Below are 23,144 nucleotides of genomic sequence, written 5' to 3'. Positions count from 1 at the left end.
AAAGTTAAGCAGTGCGTAAAATGAAAAGGCACCACCTATACATGTCCACGCCACTCCCACTCCCCTCTCACTCACTAAAACGCGCACGCATTACACAATCAGCAGGCCTGCCCTTCGTTGAGGAGACGCGATGACAGATGCAGTGATCTGCCTCCCTCTCTGCTGTTTTGTTTTTCTCCCTCTGACTAAACCGAGAAATCTCTCTGTTTGCCCACAGAGCGCAAATCAGCTCCAGGGTGTCAAAACATGTCCGGGTGTGAAACATGGAAGATGTGGCACACTTACATGTGTTTAGACCTCAAGATGTCACCACAATTACAATATTTAGCGTTTTAATTCAGCAAAATGTGGGAAGCTCGTTCCCTACTTGGCAACATGCGCGTTTGAAAAATGGTGATACTTCAAGTTCTAAATTAAATTAAATAAACGTCTTTTTACGATGGCACACCTGCTCCAACATAAACGTTTGATATTTTGAAGGTTAGATGATGTTTTCTGTTTGGATTGTAATTGCTGGATGTCTCCTGTCTTACCCTGAACATATACAACCATGCACTATGTAATTTTGGCCATTCCAGTTTGGTATTAAACTTAATTTACATGTTCATTTTAATAATTCTGAGTAGTGTGTAGCTTGGACAATATGGGAAAATAACCTTTCTCTTACGCACAAAGGAAAAAGTCATGTTTATCTCTGTTGATCCAGCAACATGGCCTCAGTAAAGACAGTTTTGTTATTACAGCGCAAAAAGGTTTTCCAATCAGTGCAGCCTTCTATCCTTCAGGTTAATTTATTTAAATCACGTTGTGAGACTGTACTGAATTTAAATGTCGAACATTCAAGATAAACTGTAGGATTGTTTGCCTGTAGTCCTGAAAGTGTTCTGTGTCCTTGTTGGAGACCGTGCGATACTTAAAAGTCAACTTAAAGAGCCTTTACTCCGGTTTCTCCGCGCACTTTTTCTTCTCTATATTTGGGCCCTGATGCCTTAGCCAGCTCCTTGAGTGGTTGCCATTGGAGACTTTGTTTTGGGAAACTCCACGCCTTTAGCACAGCGATGAGCCGAGCCGGGCTGCTATCTTTGGAAGCGCGAGATAGCGATCACCGCAGCGCCTGTCAGAGCATCCAGGCCGCGTCCTCAGGCATCGCCGTCCTGTCGCCAGCTCTATTTACACTAGTGACTGCGCAGCACTTAGAGCTGACACCAGGTATGTCCTACCGGCAGTGCGGTAGCCAGGGGAAGTGGCCAGGGAGGCTATCAGAGGAGACAAACACTCTGTTTACGTTGCCATTCATCTCCATTAATAGTGTCTGCGTATTCGACCATGCCCAGGAGGTGAAGGTGTTTGTTTAAGTCCATCTGCAATCAACGGCGTGTGTGTGCGCGTTTCTGTGTGCCCTCTGGTGTGAGTGGGTTGAAATATAATTATTATATAATTATGATAATCACTGCTGTGATTTATCTTAAACACCTTCTTATAATTATTCTCATTCATTTAAGCAGTTCAATTTAAATCTTATATTTCAGTGTCACACATATTTTCCAACAATATTTATCATCCAAAGCTCTGAGTTTATCCGCGCTGTGGGTCCCGAGGATGCTGGCTGTCTGGTTAATGTCCATCCCTGAATCCTGACCGGACATTCGCTCGCCTCTAAATTCTCTCTGTTTCTGGTTCTTGTCTCAGACTTAAGCTTTCTCACAGGAGAAAAAAATGCTTACTTGGCTCGAGAAGGGATTTTAGAGACGATGAGAAAATACTACACTTATCTGCTTGAGGAAAAAATGTTAATGTTTCATCCGTCCGGATTATTGTGAAAGTCAAAAAGCAACATACAAAACATGATACAAAGAAATCCTATAAAAACGCACATAACAGAAAAGTAAATTTTATTTTTTAATGTTCCATATTTCCATGTGTTTTAATAAACCAACGACCACACAAACACGGTACATTACAGTCACTTGTGTCATTACTTTTCCTTTCTCGTTTAGTTTCATCGTCAGTGAGATCTTGTCATCTTTTACCTTTAGCGTGAAACATTCAATTTGCGTAAAAGGCAACAAGTCGCGCTAAACAAGCAAAACACTTTTATATTCAAGAAATGTTGTATATTTTTATTTTCTTTGTGTTCATTTTGGATGATTTAATTGGCTGTTTCCAGTTTTGCCAATCATGGATACATTTTGTCCTTTACCTTTACGCATAGAAACGTGCGCTTGGATCAAAATGTCAGCACAGTTTCCCCTTGTTTTTTCGCTCATTCAATCCATTTTGAATATCAGTGGGTAACATTTACGCACTGTCTTCACTCATAGATAACAATCAAATATCCAACAGCAGGTTTAATACGTTTTCTAAACACTGGCTCAGAGAAAAATGTTTATATTTAGATTATGTCTCAGTCATCATGTTAGAGCCTCCCACGTGGCCTTCAGGTTCAGTCCACTGGCCTACTCTCTGAAACCTCTTACAGGGTTTATAAATTGTGCTTTCGTTGCATTTGTTGATCAAGATGGCATGCCTGAATCCATTCAGATAAGTATCTCCCAGCTGTGATTGTGCGTAAAGACGGCGCTACCATGCCCGGATGCCCTGCAGAGTTCCTTGGCAGGGTGTGACCACTGCTCCTTGGGCCGCCTGGCTCTGCGTCTGTGCGCCAAGGTTTCCCAGATTCATGTTCATAAAAGCGTTAGCAGCACTGTTGCTGGGCGGCAGAGCAGGTAAACTAGAATACGTACAGGAGTAAGTGTTAGTATACACCGAGTTGTTGTAGGTGTAAGGCGGGTAACCGTTGTAGCTGTACGGGGCTGGAGCTCCGACTGCGTAAGAAGAGTTATAGTTCTGGGAGCCGGTCAGACAAGGCCTCCCGTCCCGGACCAGCACCGGCACAGCCACCCTCCTGGGCGGTGGAGGGTGGTGGTGGTGATGGTGGTGGTGACCTGCCATCTCCAGAGTCTTGTCCTGCCGCTGCCTCTTGCATTTGTACCTCCTGTTCTGGAACCAGATCTTGACCTGGGTGGAGGTGAGTTTCAGTGAGCTGGCCAGGTGCTCTCTCTCCGGGGCGGACAGGTAACGCTGCTGCTTGAAGCGTCGCTCGAGCTCGAACACCTGAGCCTGCGAGAAGAGCACGCGGGGTTTCCTCCTGGTCCTCTGCTGCTTGGTGACGGGCTTCTCCGAATCTGGATCCTCGCAATCGCCACGCAGTGCAACGCAGATCTCTGCAAGAGGAAGACACGTTTAACTGAAGTTGAAAGAAGACGTCCAATCAGCAGTAGATTTTAATATATTTCTCCAACACCAAATGATTTCCTTATCTCACTCTTATATTCACATGAATTATCTCTTAATTTCTGGATGTGGTTTTTATATAAGCACTTTTCCAGGTGTTTACCACATCCACACACGCTTTTATACTTTGTTCATGTGCTCTGTGTCTTTTTATTCTTGTGCGAAACTATTAAACTAAACTAAACCAAAATTTAAAAATATTAATGCACAATTAATGATTTTCTTGCGGATAAAAAATTTATATTTTCCATTCTTTCTTTTAATATTAAATATTTTGTTGCATATTTATATATATTTAAATTAGAGTTTACTGGATTAATAATAACTTTACCAGGATTTATTTAAGTAGAAATCTAAATGTGCTTTCAAAGATTTCCATATTTAAAGAATAAATTAAGAGGAAATAAAATATGTGTGTTCATCCCTGAACTTCCTGTTAACATCCGCAGGTATTAAACTAAAAGGTAAAAACATTCTATGTTATGACTTTTGCAGATTTCTGTGACGTTTAAATTCACATTATACTATTTACAAAATTATCTCTAACAGAAGCTTACGTTGCTTAAAATGCTTAAATCAGTGCACAACACTTAACTATCCTACAGCTTCATGCAATCTGTGGTTTGGTTAATTGCTTTAAAACGCAGTGCACACAGCAAATAGGTCCTGCTCTGCTTGGATGGTTTTTTTCTCATAGCCTATTAATACATAGGTATACGTACATACATTATTCCCTATATATACATTATTATTAATTTGTTTATTTTTAGATTGTATTTGCAAAGAAGAATTACAGCAGCGCATTAAGGACCATTTCCACCTGTGTGCATTTATTTTATATATTTAAATAGTAATCTATTAATCAGCAAATTATATTTGGTCCATTTGCAGCATTATATTACTCAAATATTTATTAAAGTCACTTTACATTAACTCTATATTAAGATAACTTTTTGCACGGTTGTAAAAATATTTTAAAGTTTAATGAATATAGGAGTTAATCCCCTGTAATCACTGCTCGTGCTGCTTACAAGATAAGCAACAAAGACGACAGCTATCATCCTCCTCACTCAGCTTGGATAAACACATCATCAGAGGAACTCACTGCTCTCTTGCTCCTCGTGCTCGGCCTCCAGCCGGAGCTCGGCAGACTGATCCTGCGCCTGGTTGCCGAACATCTCCACGGGCATTCCGGACTCCGCCAGCCGCTCCTGCACCGCCAGCGTGTTGAGGTACGACATCCTGTCCTCGCTCTCCGACAGGCCCGAGCTGATGGGACTGGGACTGTCCCTGCCGGCCAGCATGCAGGAGGGCGGTGAGTGAGAGCGGAACGGCTTGTTTGGGAAGGCTGCCGGCTGTGACAGCGCGCCGGAGAGACCGAAGCAGGAGATCAACTGGAGCTGCTGCTGCTGAGATTGTTGCTGCAGCTCCAACTTCAGAATGTCCTTCACAGAAAAGGGCGTGCTGGAAGAAGTTATCAGCGGACTGGGAAGCATTATCACCACTAACAGAGGGGCTGACTGATGAAAAAAAAGGAGTCAACAAGCCCAAAATTTGTCTCCGGAAGACGTGTAAAAGGCGTAAACACCCGGTGCGTAGGAGTGAAGAAAGGTCGCGCGCTGCTTGTTTTTCATGCAGACCGAGGAGGACTGTCCCTCATTCAGCTGTGACATCCCTCTCCTCTGGCTTCAGTGTATGTGGCTGCAGGGCTGAGTGAGAAAGAGAGAGGTCGATCCTGTTTGGTTGGCTGGATTCAGTTATCTAGAGACAGAGCTGGGTCAGCCAGGATGCTGTCCTCTCCCTTTCAGTGACGTCCTGACGCGGGGAGGGACCGACAGACTCAACCCCTCTCTCTCTCTTTCTATCCGTAGGTGTGTCAGGAAGACATATAGGCTTAAATTATGAAGTAATATTAACACCATCGACTACCTCAGACCGTTAAAGGGTCTGAGGTCTGTTTAAGGTAAGGGAGTTTCTATTACGCGCATTTAGTTTTCCCATAACGTCAACGAACATAGCACAGGCTCCTTTTATTTCGTATAATTTAAAGGTTTATACAGCAAAGACAAAGCAGCACCTGAGTTCATCCGGTAACTCTAACGACATGTATTATCTTCTGATTGGTCCCAAGGCTTCACAGCTCTTCCCATCATCACTTGGGTGCTTTTAAGATTACGCATATCTTCGTTTCCTGTCTCGGCAATCCAAGGATAAGATAATCTGCAGCGACTGTGGGAAATGAGAAACTTGGCAACCCAAGGAGGCCTGAAGTTTATAAACGTAGTGACATTTATTTCCCCTTTATTTGAGATTCAGTTGACGTTTTTTCCCCCACAAAATTTGGCCACGTTGATGCTTCTCTGGATATATACGTATTACGTCATTTGTAATGTCATTGAATTAGGGGGGGAAATCAGGGACAGATGTCAAACTAAATATATATATCATGTTTTAAATTCGATTTATACAAGTAAAAAAATTATTGATGTCGTTTGATAAATTATGTCTACATCGATTATTATTATTCATGAACCTGGTAAAAGCAAAACTGTATAATACGTAAAAGAAAATCTACTACTGCTAACATAATAATAATCATAATAATGAGCTTTTAAAATATAATATATTATATATTATGTTATATTTAGTTTGGCTGAAAATGTCCGTTACTCTGCGCATGTCTGCAGGATTCACAACTTCATTGTAGCAAATATTCCCAATTTGTTTGTTTATATATATATTTAATGGCTAATGAGACAATATGTATTACCCCTCTTTAGCGTTACCTTTGTGCCACAGGCCAAACATTCTGAAACGGGACACCTCTCTCCAGGTCGCCTATCTGTGGCCAAGTGCAGGCGCCACAGTCTGAAGGCCCATTGCGCATAAACCGTGTGGAAAGAAAAGGAGAGCATGCCGACATAATCTCATCCGCTCACCATCAACAAGGAGCTGTTTAGATTAGGGCAGCGTCTTCCCCTCCTCTGGAGATCTGTGTCTTTAAACTGGGGGCACTTTAAGTGGAGGAGAAACACTGTGTCTGCGGGGAAAACAGACGTTAGTGTTCTCAAGGATTAAGCAATTAAATAAACGGAGATAGTCTTATTATAGTCTTTCTGAAGAATTACTCGTTAAACACGGTGACTGGAAATGTTCACATTGTCGGAGGTGATTTTGCACGAGTTAGGTGGAATTTATGAGGACTTAAGTGGAATATATTGGCTCGTAAAATACTCAAAAAGGCAGTAAATCTGTTCGGTTTGTCGTCCAAATATTTACCCAGTCTTGTTTATGGAGTGCAGTGATTCAGAGACATCAGACCAAACACAGAGCTCAATTTAGGCTACATTGCATAATGACGGCGACAAAATGACTCTGCTAAATTTGGGTTCAAATGTTATAAGTTTAACATTGTTTAATGTAAAAAGCAACAAAGAAAAGTGAACTCCTCACAGGCCATTACAGCCGTTTTCACGTGAATTCAAACCTCCACGGGTCAGAGACGCGGGTTACCACGCTAATTAGCTTCTCAACTCTTACTCACGCACGCGCGTAGCCTACGGTCTCGCGCTGCTCCTCAACTGACCATCACCTAGTGCTCCTCGCGTGCCACCGGCAGCCCGCAAAGTGGTCAAGCAGAGGAGCGTGTTTACGGAGCGGAAGAGTCTGTTTCCTGCCTGTAACAAAACCCAGACTCGCACAGAGTGTCAAGGAGCTGCTCAGTGCGAGTCTCCGATACATCATCTTCATCTCAGAATCATCGCGATAAGCCGGGCGAGGTCAGGCTCACAGGAGAGGTCAGCACGGAAAGGCTCTGAGCGTCAGTGTTGGACGCTAAACAAAGATACGTTGGAAAATAATAACGGAAATGTTAAGGGGAGAGCGGGTAAGCTGCCACACTGGTTATAGTCAACACCAGAATCCATATTAAAACATCTTAGTCACTTTGCAGTTTGGTTTTCTGGTGTCATTTCCCTCCTGACATGCAGTAGGCTATGTTTAACTCGAGATAAGAACGTTTAAAAAATAAAATTCTAAATAAAAGTTCAATAACACAAAAAGAAAAAACTGTCTGAGTTTCTAATACATCTTAAATAAGTCTGTTCGTTAGTATCTTTTTTTTTTACAAAGAATAAAGGAAAGAAAATGTGTATTTGGATATTTAAACCAAAGTCCCATGCTAAAGCTAGCTTGCTTTATAGCTGGAAATAGCACACAAGTCGTTGTGGGCCAAGTTGCTTTCAGGAGTAAACATAAAGCAAAATCTTTTGGCTGTATCCCTAAGCTGACTTTGCTAGCTGCCAAAGTTGATCTTAGCTTTGAATCATGTAAACAAAAGTGTGTTGACATACTTCGCACAGCCTTAGAAGCAGGCCCCAGTGGTTATGAACGTGTTAATGCCCAGCGAGGAGTCCATTATGAGGAATTTACGGACGTTGAGAAGGTCAGAATCATCCGATGCCATCCCTACTTTCCTCCTCCTGTGTTTCCAAATTTCAATCTTTCCTCTTGATTCACTTTCTGGTGAGTTCTTCAAAGTTGGTGTTTTGCCAGGCGGTGCTGAACATGTTTCTTCTTGTTCCCCTTTCCCTGCATGTAACTGGGAGGCTAACCTGTTGAAGCAGTGTCTTCTCTGCAGAGTGGCAGGTGTACGCTCATATCAGTGTTGGATTGCTATGGTAGCCGAAAAAGGCAAACACGCTGCAACTGCTGAGAAAGATTTTTATTAGGAGGAACAAGCTGCAACTATAGAAACAATGAAAAAACATGCTGCAGGAAGCAAGATCAAATACATGAACAGAAAACGCTGCAAATAAAACATGCAAAGTCAAAAAACACAAATCCAGAGACAAATGCAACCGAGGAAGCACTCCAGGCCTGTAGCGGGCGCTAACAGGAGCTGGATTTTTGTGAATTTTGTGGCTGTTGCAGCGTGTTTGGCCCCCGTCAGCCACCGTAGATTTCAGGCCCTGAAAACCAATCCACTCTGTGATACATGGTTGGCTGTTCAGTCCACAGATCCCCTGAACACAGAATGAAAGTCTGATGACTCTATAATGACACCAATTATCTCCCCCCTGTTGTCTCTGCTGCTGTAAAGCCGAGAGGCGATCGGTATCTGATGGTTTTACCGCAGCAGTAAACTCTGTGTAAAGAAAGCGTCAACACCTCCAGTGTCTGCGGGCAAACTGTACAAGCCTTGTGCAGCGCGTGTGTGTACTGAAAGTAGGATGTGTGTTACTATGATGACTTGACAGAGCTTTGTAGAAGAGCACTTAACATCTCTCTACAAAGGAGCTGCTTGTTTACAGGTGTTACTATAACAGCCAAATGTGTGATTAGGAACTGAAGTATGACTATCCATTCGGTCTAACAGTGCTCATGATAAGCCTGTAGCAATAGATTGTTGCACCAGGAAAATAGATTAGCTCATGCACATTGTGTGTGCACAATCTGTTATCTGTGCAGTGTTGTAGTGACTATTAGACTTTCCCTGCAGTGTTTTGCAGGCTTTGCATGTAACTGTTGCGACCTAAATGCCTGTTTTTGTGTCAGCCTGCAAGTTAAGTCCTTTGCTGAACTGCTGGAGTATATCAATATCGCAAAAACACTTGCTTCTGTAGTGAGCGCTCTTAGTAACCTTACAAAACATGCTTTACTTGTACATTTAAAAAGGTAGACCTGGGAGGTGTTCGTCAAAGCACCAAAATCTGTTTAAAGCTACAATTTAGTCAAAAGAGCAAACACGAAATAAAGTGCAAAAACTTTGATAATGACAAACCTTGTGTTCACAGGTGATGCTACATGTTGTTTATGACATGTGGTGGCAACTTTAAATAAAAACCTTCTTTGCCAATCTTACAGGACGCGAGGTTTCTGACACGTGCTCTCCAAAAGGCAAACTGCCACGAGATCCAAAGACAAAAGAGACGGATGAAAAATAAAACAATCAGCTACAATCAACAAATTTGACAGTTACGAATAAACTTTTCTCCTGACTTTAAACCTATAAACAAAAAAAAGGAAAGAAACTACAAGAAACTGGTGCTCCCCTTCCTGCTTGCTTGAATGCGTTCGGAGCACGTGCCCACAGGTGCCACACACGCCACTTTACTACACTAGCTGTTCTTTACGACACCAGCGACAATTTACGATAGCAGGACAAACAAATTAAGGGAGCACAAATATCCTTATAAATCTGCTATGATACAGATAGAAAATATAGATATACACCTTAACGGTAAATACTACAGTATATAACTTATTCAAGTGGGGCACAATCTGTTAATATAAACCCAACTTTCCCGTGGCGCTAACATTACATTTACACTGTTCTACCCATTAATTTTGGCTGCTTAGCTAATATAAAACTATTAATAAGAGACAGGGATTACTATCTTACTGAACGTTGACTTTCTTGAATCAGCACTGACACACACATCAGTGACAGAGCCTCACTTTGGTGGAAAGTCAGAAAAAAAGCATCTGATTGATCGACTGACGCGACACAAGGCATCATGGTACGGCTAAATGGAAGGCTAACAATTTCCAACACAGAGAAATGGATAAATAATCCCTCGAGTATTGGATTCATCATTATGGATTTATTGTATCGAGTCTCTGAAAAGACCCTGAAGTTCGTGGCTGGATAAGGAAACCCCTGACAGAGAGACGATCACCGGAGTCTCGTTTAAACGCAGCAGCTGTGAGCTTCACAGAATAAAGACAACTAAGTCTCTAGCCTGCAGCGTTCAAAGATAATAAAGATGCGCTAAACGATACTCTCTTTAACAGCTTCGCCGACCGATGGAGTATAATATTTGGATTAATGAAGAATTGAGACAAACATGACGATGCACGCACAGGAAACATGGCGATTGGTCAAATTAGCAGAAAAGATGAGTTGAGTTTGTGTGAATTGTTGCGTGATAGCTTTCCCCCAGCTTGCAGCATGTGCAGAGTGTGAGCCAATAAAGACCTTCAAAATAAAAGAGAATTTAAAATGACATGCAGTGTGAGTGCTTGCCTCATGCAGCTCATAACACACTTCTCCTTTTATTTCGTCTGTAAGAATGGCAAAGGACCAAACTGTTGTGTATCAGCAATGGCTCGGCTCTCCAGGGTCCCGGAAGGTGAGTCTTATCAGCAGCCCATGTGATGGTGTCAGTAGCCAGGACCCAGACTGCGCTATTGTGCCCCTGCCTGGGCCCGAGTGACGGATGACAGCGTCTTCTCACTGGAGGAAATGAGGAGGCCAGAGGCGAGCCAGGGGCCAGATTTTATAGCAAAACTCCTGTTCTCACCCACTTACCTTCAGCTCTAAAAGTGCCAAATGCTCCACAATGGCGGGCCTAAGGTGAGCGCTAACTTGATGTTTCGGCAGTCCCTCAGGGCTCATTGTGTTAACCAGGTTAGGAAAAAGATACCCTTATTAGGTAGTTTGTTTGAAAGGCCGTGAGAGGGTGATGTGTTTGAGAACCAAAGCTTGTTCTGTGTATCAAGGGTCGAACTTGGAGACCATGAGAGGAGGAAGTGAGGTCAGGCCCGTCTGGGTTCCCTGCCCTTTGCCCTCCCTTGGGTGTCATAAATTAGCCTGTTGTAATTCTCTCCCAGACGGCCTCGCCCCAGCAGGTGTGTGTTTGTATACATGAGCGCTAACAGGGGGGATGTAAGCGCTGTAATGTCTGTGATCTACGGTGTTGGGAACGTAGTTTGGGAGGAAACATGCAACCTAAATATGCTCGACCCCTCGGCTGCCACACGGGCCGCGCAGATAACGGCCGAGCAGGGGAGGCGGGATTTCTCTGAATAGGATGTGTGGACCTTGAATTTTTCCCTCTGGCTGCTTGTGTGTTCTGTCCTACTTGGCTGGAGCTGGCGAGGAATATTAAAAATATCGAAAGGTTAAATCAAGTTCAGCTTGTTACTGGAAGGACTTTCTCTAACTTGCTCAGGCATTAACGGCTCTCTGGGGAAAGACAATGTTACTGTAGAGCGAAGCGTGCATGCATCCTGGCTAAAAGAGGTAAACATCCTTGTGAGAAAATGTCACAGTCTCTCCAGCTACCATGGTGGTGCCTGCATCAAAGTGACATTTTGTTTGGGCAAAAGTATGACTCCTTATGATTTAGGTTCAATGCTTGTAAATAAATCCCAAGTTCCAACAGGCCTGCGCCCCTGCTCTAGAGCTAACCTTGACCCCTCTGACCTCTCTGTGAACGTGACAATAAAAACAGAAGATCTCCCCATGTGGATAAATAAAGCATCATAACACTAGAGATCGTGGTCTCTTCGCACCTTATCATTTAGTTTCAGATGACTTTACGGAGACATAAACTAAGCAGTCAGGGTAAAAACTTCAGACATGAGTCTTCCACTTCCTGTCTTTGTTTCGGTGCATGCATATTTGTGTAAAGCTGAGGTCTGGAGAGCGTGAGCTGGCTGAAAGACAACATCAATCAATAAGGAAAGCACACTGTAGAACTTGTGTTTGTGGTTCCACCCAGCATAAAAGGGTGAAGGCCACATCAGAGAGAAGCAGTGAGTGACACGAGCAGACCTTTATAGATATTATAATACGTTTTTATACGAAATTATGATGTCAAATATGGCACAGCATGTATTTATTCTTTCAGTGGCTTAAAATTAGTAGTGGGCATCACAAGGAAGGCATTTATAGGTTTAATTTAGTTTGACTTTGTAGTTTTACTCTAAATTTAAAGAAAGGTTATTAAAAAAAAAGTATTATTATGATATTAAAGGACTTTTTTTGACATTTTGGGAAATATGCTGATCAAATTTCTTTCCAAGATTTAGATGAGAAGAAAAGATTGACATGTCTGTCTGTATGATAAAAGTAAGGCTACCTGTGCAGCCAGTAGCTGCTTAGCTTAGCCTAGCAGAAAGCCTGAGGACAAGCTCGTCTGGCTCCATCACAGTGTAACCAAACCCTCCTCGCAGTTTCTCCTAAGCTCACAAATTAACTTGCTAACCCCTGGTCAAACCCTAACATGTTGTTTTAACTCTTAAGTCTTTGTATGGAACAAACAAACAAAATATAAAGCTTAAAGAGCAGCTCCAGTCATGTTTTCAGACATATAAAATGCTCTGCTTGAAATAATAAATTGTGTCTGATATGTTTTTTCTGCAAAATACGTTTAAGTACCTTGTAAAAATCCTGCCAAGGCATCTCCTCCTTCTCCCTCATTAAAAACTCTCTAAACCATCATTTAGCAGCAACTTGTTGAAACTTAGCTAGCTTGAAATGCAGTAATTAATCGTAGTAACGTTAACGTTGGTAGTCAGTAGTGAGTTTGCAAACATTACGATAGCGGTTACAGCTAGCTCGCTCATGGCATATGCATAGCGTCACCTCGTCCATTAACGGGATTGGCTCCTTAGGTTTGTGACGTCTCAAACCTGCCAATCTGAAAACGTGTTGTTCAGCCTGTCCTTGGTACACTGCAGTTTAAAAGCAGACAGGCCCAGCCATGGAGATGACTGCTTATGTTGTCCCACCACATGGAGATGTTTACAAGGTTAAACACTTGATTTACACTGGAGGGGGGCTTTAACAGAAGCTAGTAAGTATAATATGTTACGTTCAGACAGAGCCAGGTCTTTGTGCTAAGCTAAGCTAACTGGCTGCATTGCTCCCCCCCCTCAGATATCAGATTGGTATCAATCTTTTAACACAACTCAAGGCAAGAAAGTAGCCTTGAAAAAGTATTTTTGAGAAGTAACACCATTCTTTCTTGTGTGTGAGTGGCACCTGTAGTGACATCGTCATACAGTATACAGTCAATTTGAAAAAGTGTGTCTGCAAATGCATCATTCTTGTATTTACACAATCACCAGCGGTGTAGGTGGAGATGTTTGGACATTTGGACTTGCAAAACCAGGAAAATTAATTGCATTGAATTGAGTACAGTAATCCTTGTGTAACTCAGATGGTTATCTCTGCTCATACAGGCTCAGGTGTACATGCAGCCTGTCAGATTTGAGAGCAAAGGGTAAACGTTTGCATGCACAAGAAAACACAGATTTCATGTCATGATATCAAAGGCAGGTACACACACACACAAACCTGCATAGACATACACAAACACACAGCAGTAGGAATGTAGTCGGACGCACAAAGCACTGATGTGTGTTATTGCATGCATGCTCCATCAGTCACTGAGCTGCACAGGGAGCAGCAGGGAGGTCCTGTGCTCTCTGTTGTTGCTGTGTCTAGTCGCTTGTTAGAGAATTGATGACACTGTCTTTGGAAAACAAACAAGGCGGGAAGCTAAAAAGGTGGTCACTCACCACGGCTCTCTGACCCAGAGACGCAGAGGCCACGGCAACATGTGAGCAACGCTGCAGCGCCCCCCTCGGAATGTGCAGCAGTGTGTGTGTGCACACGCTCCCTGTTTGTGTTTCAGTGATACCACAGCTGGAATGTGACCGTCTTGCGCCTGAATGTGTGCCTTTGTGTGTTTTAGTGTCAGCGTCCTGCAGCAACAATGCTAACCTGCATGCAAAAGAAAACAAAGGAGAAACCTTGCTGCTTTAGTCTTCTTTTTTGCGTAACACTGCTTGATGCCAAAATAAATGTTCCACATATCAATGTCAAGGAAAGGCTGCGGTGAATGTTTGTCTGACTAACTCATTGATCTGGATGTGACACTCTCTCCCTGTGGGCACTGTCTTGCCAGAGGCCGCTCCTGTCACTCGCAGCTCTGACTCACACTTCACATCACAGCCCACACCGTCGTCCCCAGGGGCCTCCCTCATACGTACACAGCAAACCCTGCCCCGGGCCCCCGAGCCTTGTTCTTGGAGCTCAAATCCCATAATTGCAGGGCTGACAGTGATAGCTAACATCGGAGACACCCTCACCTGGTCGGAAAGAATGAAAACATCTACTGTCAAAAGTGAAGCGAGGAGATGAGTGGGGGTGGGACCAGGTATGGGGAAAGTGAGTAACATCTGGGACTGGAAACAGGAGGGGGAACAGTTACTCTGTGTTCTCTGAGTTACAGGCATTAAGACTGTTAGAGTTTTGTAAATGATTCTTTATAATGGTTTTATGAAGCATAACTGGTACGGGAGCATTAATGAGAAATAAAACCTTATTAAGGATGCTGTGAAAATACTTTTCAAGCCTAAAACTCCCTCTGACTGTCTGACACACAGACACCTTTGAACTGTGCACTAAACTCTTACTGCACACAAGCTGGATAATGGTGCAATAATTCAACTGTAAAATACGTTGACATAAAGACTGCCTTATACTGTTTATTTGTAAATAACTTATGTTTATATCTTTTTTGCATCCTAACTCTTATTTTGCTTTTTAATCTGAACTTTATTCTGGCATTCATATTTAAATCACCATAGATTCACTTCTAAGCATTTAATCTTTATCTTTATTTCTTATTTTATTGTATATACAGTATAATGCCCGTATTTGACATTTTTCTTACTTCTATTTTATGCCATATATTTCTCCATGCTTCTCTCTGTGTCAGAGCAACTGTAACGCCCCGGGGATAAATCAAATATTTCTGATTCTGATTCTGAAATCAAATTTTCACAACGTAACTTTAGTTGTTCCCATTAATGGTGAAATGCTAAGCTATATAATCACTGAAATAGATTTTATTCTGAGGCAATGGAATGAGACCATGTTAAATGAATGTATTGTGACCTTGAGACAGTATCTGTTTTTTTCTAATGATAATAATTCTCCGATATTTACTCGCCTTTTTGCTCTGCTGGTCTTCACCAGCTACTGTAAAAAACAAAATCTGCCTCTTTAAAGACGATGTGTTTTTTTTTAAGCTTTTTAACTGGAGCTTTTTCTGCAGCCAGCCTCATCAACAAGGCCCCGTTCTGGCTCATGTATTCCATGTATGTATTCCACCATCACTAAGTTTTATAAAAAAATAAATAAAGAAATCAAACATTTCTTTTAGAGCCAGCACTGAGTTCTAAACAGGTTGAGTCCTTTCTCCAGTGTGGCAGAAAAAGCTTTCCATTAAACTCGTGCTCTCGGTTTTGGGAGAGAATTCTGGAGAGACCCACATTTATCAACCACTTCAGCTCCTGCAGACAGCTGCAGGGAGAGCACAGAGGAGCCGGAGTGTTTACACCACAGCTCAGCGGAGGCCTTCAGGACAAAACAGATGGAAATCCTTGTAGATTCTCATTCACAAAGTCTCTCATGCACTCACTCAAACAGAGCAGAGCCGATGTGTAAAAGCTGTGTATTCCCTTGGGTTCAATTTGACACATATGATAGGATATATTGAGAGGTATATTTAAGGGATAATGCCCGACGAGGTGTCCATTATCAGAAATTAATGGACGAATTGGAGGCCTGACTGGTTGGTTGCTCCAGTGCATTTGTGTTACTTCAACCGTCTGTCTCTCTGTCTGTATCTCTATCTTGCTGTATCTCTATATCTATATCTCAATAGCTCTATCTCTATCCCTTAATATCTATCTCAATCCCTATATCTAAATATCTATCTCTATTTTCTAAATATCTGTATCTCTGTCTCTCTATTTATATCTCTTAATACCTATCTATATATTAATTTCTATCAATCTATATTTATTTAAGGATATATTTAAGTATTTATCTATATCTGCTTATCTATAAATGGAGAAACAAACTCGCGCCTACAGTAGCTTCAGTTTGTGCATACTGGAAGCTTCAGATATAATCTTAAACAGGGTTGTGGCACCACCTTGTGGCGACACCATGTATTGCATTTAATTTCAGACCCACCCACTTTCAACGTCAGACATTTGTTGTGACATTTGTCGCTCATGTTGTAGAGGCATTCATTGGATAACAGCCCCTGTGCTGAACTTTGACCTGGTCGGGATCAGTGCTGGGATTGGTTTGGTAGATACGACCAGATTTCTATTGGTTAATCCGCTCACTCCCACTTTACAGTCCCAAATCCAAGCTGAAGGTGAAAGTCCCGTTAGCTGTTCCTCCTAGTAACCTCTTGTCGCTTGTTGCACACTCTCCGGTAAAATAAGCAGCTATGTCGGTATTTTGCGAGGTCCCCCAAGCAGCCCCTGTAGCTGTCTTCAAGCTAACTCAGGACTTCAATAACGACCAATTTCAGCAGAAGGTGAACCTTGGTGTCGGAGGTAAGTTGTCAAGCTTGAATGACAGTTGGTAGCAAGCCATTACTATAGCCGTGGTAACGGTATCCAGGAGCAACCAGCCGGTAGCTGGAGCAATGTTAGCCTAGCTGGAAGCTAAATGGTACCTAACTGCAGTCGGTGTAACAAAGAATTTAGAGACCCATAATATTCTGTGACCCGTGTAGGAATTTTACATTTTTAAATTTAATTGCAGCTGCCAAAATATTTTGCCTTTATAGTATTCAAACAATAACATAAAATTGTGACATTTTAATGTATCTTATCCTAGAGTTTCAACACATGGTGATAAGATATGTTCATACATTTTGATAGTAGTGACATGAAACACATCCGGTCAGTCTGGTGGTCCATAAAATTCAGTCAATCACTCTTTTTTTTAGTCTGGTGTTACTGTAGGTATATTTCTTTAAAATATCATGTTTCTTGTAACGTTACATTGGCCGAGGATAATATAGTGACATTATTTAACACTACTGTCATACTTACATGGACATTATTAAGATAACTATCTTGAGAATTGACTCACATTTCATCAGAGTGAATACAGCCTAGCTGATTGATTCATGTGTCCATGTTACTCGCTGTTCAGTCACTGATTGCAGCTTTGTTGATAATGTATCCTTGTTATGTAATAGTGCCAGACAAAGAGCCAAATCATCTCTCTCTCTCTCTCTCTCGCTATCTGTCCTCTCTGCTTTTCTCCCTTTTGCTGCAACTCTGCACAATAACCTCGCACTCAATTGGATTACTGTTCTCTCATGCTACAACAACAAGTTACTTGCAGGAGTTTAAATATGTATGGCTTCTCCTCTAAAGCAAGCAAATGGCAGATTTCAGTCCTCCATACAACTGTTTTGAGTGTTAATCTTATTAAAGTAGTAATCCTTGCTGCTTACATTGCAGAGGAGCCTTGTGTTAGCCGTGTAGTAATGGCACTGCATGGCGGGACGAGGCTACCGGAGCCTCATGATTAGTACTGCAGGCTGAGGCCTTATAATCCCCTGCTCTCTGCAAGAAACTGTGCTGCAGATGGTTGTCAGCGAGGGAAGCTGGGAAATGTAGGCCACACAATATCTAGTGTTTTTTCAAGCAGAACTAACCAGTGTCAGCTTATTAACAGTGTGGATTTGATCCTTTTCTTTATCCTGCTTTAAAATAATAATATATTTTAAAATAAGATAATAATTCTAATCAATCAATCACACCACAGTATAAGACGAGGCATCGGAGAAATATACAAACAACCTCAAGACGCATAAACAACAGTAAACAAGTGGGTTTTCAGCTTTGCTTTAAATACCTCAAGCATCAAGTCGTGCCGATGAAAAAGGTGATATGTAGCTTGAGACTGAGTAATAGGACACAGATAAGTTGATAGTTTCTGTTCTGCAGGTAAAAAGGGGTTTGTATACTTTAGTCCTTATCAGGCGGTGACAGAGTTCATCGGGGGAAAACACCAAACAGATGAAAGAGCACATCTGTTACAATATCTTTGACGTGATCTTTCCAGGGTCAGTCTTACTTTCCTGTTGTTTGACACAGGTCCAAACACACTGAGCTTGTTAAATGGCCACATGGCCTGACACACGAATATGATTGTGGATCAAGAGGTGAACTGAATAGAACTGCTTGGACAAGACATAAATATAAATTTTACATGGTTGTAAAAGTAGACAACTTGTTTTGAAGTTTGTGCAAGTATTTCAAAAACCTTTTTTCATATTAAAATGGTTTCTTTAAACTGTTTCTTTGCAGCCTACCGCACAGATGAAGGCAAGCCGTGGGTTTTACCAGTGGTCAAAAAGGTTGAAAAGATCATTGTGCATGATGACAGGCTAAACCATGAGTACCTGCCCATCCTGGGCCTGCCTGAGTTCAGATCCTCGGCCTCCAAGATCGCACTGGGAGACGACAGTCCTGCTATCCAGCAGAACAGGGTTTGTGTGGTTTAAGATCCTATGACATTTTCATTGTTTTATACATTTAAATTAAAACTAACTGCCTGCTTCTGTCACTGCCAGGTGGGGGCTGTGCAGTGTCTGGGCGGTACAGGTGCTTTGAAGATGGGTGCAGAGTTTCTCCGGCGTTTCTACAACGGACACAACAACACCAAAACACCCGTCTATGTGTCTGCACCTACCTGGGGTACACCCACACCTGTACACAAACAAACACTGTGGAGCACAAGTAGAAGGGAACAAGCCTCCTGCTAAGCAGCTCCTTGTACAAGGACTTTGATCTTTGAATCCAGTACAGAGACCTCTATAGACTCACTACAGACTTTAGACTCAGTATGTCAGTGTTTTATTAATAACTTCACTTCTTATCAGTCGTATTGATTTGCTATCAGTTCTTATGTGAGATGCATTCAATAAAACAATATCCACCCTTGTCTCTAGAGGAAGTATTGCCAATAAAATGAGGTAACATAATTCCTCTTGTGCTTTGTTTCAGAAAATCACAATGCCGTATTCGCCAATGCTGGCTTTGAGGATGTCCGTCCTTACAAGTACTGGGACGCAGCGAACAGGGGTCTTGATCTGGCTGGTTTCCTCGGGGACTTGGAGGTAAGCAGTGTGTGGTAGGGACTCTGTAAATACTTTCTTTTGGCAATCTGTCATTATCATGGGAGTTTACTGTACTTCCTGTTCTTCTCTCATTCCTGCAGAGTTGTCCACAGCACTCTATTTTTGTCCTGCATGCCTGTGCTCATAATCCAACTGGCACAGACCCCACACAGGAGCAATGGAAGAAGGTTGCTGAAATTATGATGGTATAAAACACAAAAACACACAAATACGAACCAACACACTGTGTCTGTGCTGTTATCTCAACTTTCACCACCTGCAGAAGTGTCAGCTTCAACAAACCATGGTCTTACATGCTTAATGTTTATCACAGCGTGCTGATTGTTTGATCTTTTATCCTGTTCTTTTGCAGAGGAGGAAGCTGTTTGTGTTCTTTGACTCGGCTTATCAGGGATTCGCCTCAGGCAATCTGGATAAAGATGCCTGGGCGGTCCGCTACTTCGTCTCCATGGGCTTTGAAATGTTCTGCGCCCAGTCGTTCTCCAAGAACTTTGGCCTCTACAGTGAGTGACCCCTGGGTGCACTGCTTTGTCACAGTTGCTTTAAAGAGAGTGACATTCTTACTTGTATTGTTCTGTATCACAACGACAGTCACAAAGAGGCCACAGTTTAAAGGGCCAGTTCGCTGATTTTCAACCTCAGTCCTATCATGCTATCATGGGGAGCTAATGCCATTATGGTAGAAAAAACATGCAATTTCACTCTGTACCTTTGGGGGACGCTATCCGCTTGGCCAGGGAGCTCGCTAAACTACACTTCCTCAGTCTAGGACGCCCGCCTCCGATGTCATGTCTCGTTCAAAATTGCCAGGTTTGAAATGTAGACTGCAGACCCGAAGTTTTTTTAAGACGATCCACTGGTATATTCTCGTCGTATTTTGGATTCTGTTCCGCTCTGAGCCATTGCCCATCTCTCTCTGGGTTGTTCCTTTCAGAGGAAGGGGCGCAATGCACGCTGGGTGTTGTAGGAATGTAGGATTGGCGAAACCACAAGCTGTTTGTACAACTTTCTCCACAGCTATGGCGCCAATTTCAAATATTACTGCTCCTTTTGATCACAGAGAACACCAGCTTTGACTGACAGTGGCTTCTTCCAGGAGCAAACTGCTCCTTTAACAGTAGAATAAAGAACCAGCCTTTTAAATAAGATTGATGTGCATACAAAAGTCTTACAAACTACTTAAGAATAATTCAATATGAAACCCTGTTTGCAACCTTTACCATTTATAAAAAAGGTAGCTGCAGCAGTCTAGACTAGTACTTTAGTAGGCACTGATGGCTACAGGTGAAGAAAGTATTGCCTTGAACACTCTTTATATTTGATTTGTTTATCCCATCAGATGAGCGTGTGGGCAACCTGACCATTGTGGCTCGTGATGCAGACAACCTGAAGAGAGTCCTCTCTCAGATGGAGAAGATTGTCAGAACCACTTGGTCCAACCCACCATCCCAGGGAGCTCGCATTGTTGCCACCACTCTCAACTCACCGGAGCTCTTTGCTGAATGGTCAGCACAAAATGTCCTCACACAAAAGAGCGCTCAGCGACTTGCATGAGTTATAACAGCCATACAGTGAATGTATTTTCTGATGTGAAGTTGTTCTTTGACTCTAGGAAGGACAATGTGAAGACCATGGCTGACAGGGTCTTGTTGATGAGGGCTCAGCTGAAAGCTAAGCTCCAAGCGCTGGGGACACCCGGGACCTGGGACCACATCACACAGCAGATCGGCATGTTCAGCTTCACTGGCCTCAACTGTGAGTACAACGACTATATGCAGACACATATACCACAGAATAACTACTACTCGTACTCCCCTGTAGAAACCAGGGTGTGATTGGGGGAAACATATTTAATACCAATAATTATTAAATGTTGTTTTGTTGCCCTGCAGCCAGACAAGTGGAATACATGGTGAAGGAGAGACACATCTATTTAATGGCCAGCGGTCGCATCAACATGTGCGGTTTGACCACCAAGAACATAGACTACGTGGCCGAGTCCATCCATGACGCCGTCACCAGGGTCCAGTAGTAGACTACATTACCCACAGTTCTCAGCACTGTCCTCCTGCCCGGGCCCTGAGCCCCCCTGATTCCAGGGAGAGTGTTCAGCTCACTGCCTCTGTTTCTCCCTCCTTACAGCTAAGCTAGGCTAAACGTCTCCTGGACCTAATTCCACTTGAACTCATAAAGATGATAAAAATATTCATCTTCTCGTCTGACTCCTGGTAAGAGAGAAAGAACGGGCATTATTCCTCACAGTAATTGTGTTTTAATTTAATTTTTCCTACAGTTTTCTTCATGTTGGTCTTTTCGAGGTGTGAACTTCGTGTGACATCACTGAATTAGTGTACCGTTGTGTTCTAGTTTAAGTGGCCCTTTGAGAGGGTGAGTACATCTGTGACTGTGTGACTCGACTGTCTTAACACGTTTAATGTCGTACTGTTATGATTCATCCATTCCAAGTGTTCAATAACACATTTCCAATTGTGTAAAGAACAGTATCAAAATGACCAAACTGACTCATTAATAAGAAGCAGTTCTTGTAAATGTCGTAAGAATTTACGTCTCTGTAATGAAGCTGCAGTATTACGCTTATCGCTAAGTTAACAGGAGATGAGGTTTCTCAGGTAGATATTTTTAACTATGTAATTTATTAATGATGCTGTCTTCTGCCCTAAAGGGGCTTTACGAATTACCTCACTTTGAATTTGTTTTAATGGAGCAAAAATGGCACTAAACAGTGTTTCGTAGCAGTAGATTGACGTCTGTTTTCCGCCACCAGCTGAATGTTCAGATGTTTCTGGTTCTGTCAGGCTCCTGCCGATGAAGCGAATGTTGAGTTTGCACAGCTAAAGTCTGTTTGCAGCACTAGTGCACTATTATGCAAGACCCACATGTCAGTGGCACAAACACACTAATGATCAACCAGTATCACTGTGCACAGTAGATCAATAAAGCAGTCGTACTGTTAATCTGAACATGTCCTCACCAGACCTTCTAATGAGATGAATTACATACTCTAATAAAGAACTACAAACAGTATAAGTGTATTGTTGTTGTATATGTTTAAGCCCTTGTAGAAATCCTTTGCGATGAGTGATCATAGTAAGAAAATCATGCATCGTTTGAGCAATATCACACTCGAGGTTGTGATGTTGTACTGAATATAATCACGGCTGTGATTCGGTCGTAGGTAATAACACAGTGCTGATATTCAGGACAACATCACAAGTTGTCCTGAGTGCAAGGAGTGCTTTTATACAACAACAGATTATTTTGTACTCCACCAAATCAACTAGCTCCACAACTTAACTGACACTGGACTGTTGCCAAGCAACACAAACATTCTCCTACTCTCTTGCTACTACTACTTTGTGTCTAAAGGTGGCTGCACACCGCCCAGACAAACGGTGACCAACTCCAACCGACACCAACTGTCGGGGCAGCGTGTTTGTCGGCGTTTGTCAGATGGAGTTGTTCGAGTTTGACGTGTCCAGTCGGGTTTGATGGAGTCTTGGAATGTCAGACCAAAGTGCGCCTTTTCCCAACAAACCGCAGCATTCTGAGAGTGTGTTCCCTTGACAACTAGCCTACACTTGCGACCTTCGTCTTTGTAAAATAAAGCAAAAACTTAGTAGGCAACAATAACCTGCCCTGTCAGTTTGTGTCCGGGCAGTTGGTTTTCAAAACATTCTAAAGACCGCAACCAGCAACTGCCAACTTTAGACTGTAGAGGTGAGTTGGGCAGTGTGCAGCCACCTTAAGTTACCACAGAGCAGCATGTTTGTATGATGTACATTTATATGTGAGACCAGTTAAATATGAGTCATTTGTGTGATTCAGAGGTACCAGCTTGATCAGTGTAAACATACACGGTCTGCTGTAATGTTCACTAACAGTATTCAGAACACCAGGCTGAGGCGGAGTGATACACAGAGTGAAAAGTCCCAGTGATGTTGTTCTCTATATCAGCACTCATGGAATGCCTCTTTGGAACTAACTGTTGTATAAACAACTTTACAGCTTAAAATCGGTAAGTATAAATAGTTGAAATAAGAAAGTAGACAAGAATAATAGTTGAGTCAA

At 42.4% G+C, this 23,144-nt stretch overlaps 2 protein-coding genes across 2 annotated transcripts; one reads left to right on the top strand and one right to left on the bottom strand.

Annotated features, from left to right (window-relative positions):
• Nucleotides 1-1,923: 1,923 nt before the first annotated feature.
• nkx2.3 (NK2 homeobox 3) lies at nt 1,924-5,036 on the bottom strand. The gene is made up of 2 exons (XM_069658889.1): nt 4,400-5,036; nt 1,924-3,224 (listed from the first exon to the last, which is right to left on the bottom strand). The coding sequence occupies exons 1-2, from the start codon at nt 4,788-4,790 to the stop codon at nt 2,581-2,583; spliced, it is 1,035 nt and encodes a 344-aa protein (XP_069514990.1). The 5' UTR covers nt 4,791-5,036; the 3' UTR covers nt 1,924-2,580.
• Nucleotides 5,037-16,340: 11,304 nt separating this feature from the next.
• got1 (glutamic-oxaloacetic transaminase 1, soluble) lies at nt 16,341-22,074 on the top strand. Its single transcript, XM_069658598.1, has 9 exons — nt 16,341-16,449; nt 18,223-18,404; nt 18,489-18,612; nt 18,922-19,034; nt 19,136-19,240; nt 19,408-19,558; nt 20,395-20,560; nt 20,668-20,810; nt 20,948-22,074. Exons 1-9 carry the CDS (start codon nt 16,341-16,343, stop codon nt 21,085-21,087), a joined length of 1,233 nt encoding a protein of 410 aa, XP_069514699.1. The 3' UTR covers nt 21,088-22,074.
• The last annotated feature ends 1,070 nt before the right edge of the window (nt 22,075-23,144 follow it).

Source organism: Semicossyphus pulcher, unplaced genomic scaffold (assembly GCF_022749685.1).
Source record: "Semicossyphus pulcher isolate SPU_LCO1_2020_fin unplaced genomic scaffold, fSemPul1.0.p SCAF_12, whole genome shotgun sequence".
NCBI classification, from domain to species: domain Eukaryota; kingdom Metazoa; phylum Chordata; class Actinopteri; order Labriformes; family Labridae; genus Semicossyphus; species Semicossyphus pulcher.
This window is presented reverse-complemented; position numbering and strand designations above follow the sequence as displayed.

Bases quoted from the DNA above. Each gene is read 5' to 3' on its own strand.
- nkx2.3 (XM_069658889.1), bottom strand. From the start codon at position 4,790: ATGCTTCCCAGTCCGCTGATAACTTCTTCCAGCACGCCCTTTTCTGTG. The intron at 3,225-4,399 runs GTGAGTTCCTCT...TTCCTCTTGCAG, and splicing joins GCACGAGGAGCAAGAGAGCA to AGATCTGCGTTGCACTGCGT.
- got1 (XM_069658598.1), top strand. From the start codon at position 16,341: ATGTCGGTATTTTGCGAGGTCCCCCAAGCAGCCCCTGTAGCTGTCTTC. The intron at 18,405-18,488 runs GTTTGTGTGGTT...TGTCACTGCCAG, and splicing joins CTGCTATCCAGCAGAACAGG to GTGGGGGCTGTGCAGTGTCT. The intron at 18,613-18,921 runs GTACACCCACAC...GCTTTGTTTCAG, and splicing joins TGTGTCTGCACCTACCTGGG to AAAATCACAATGCCGTATTC.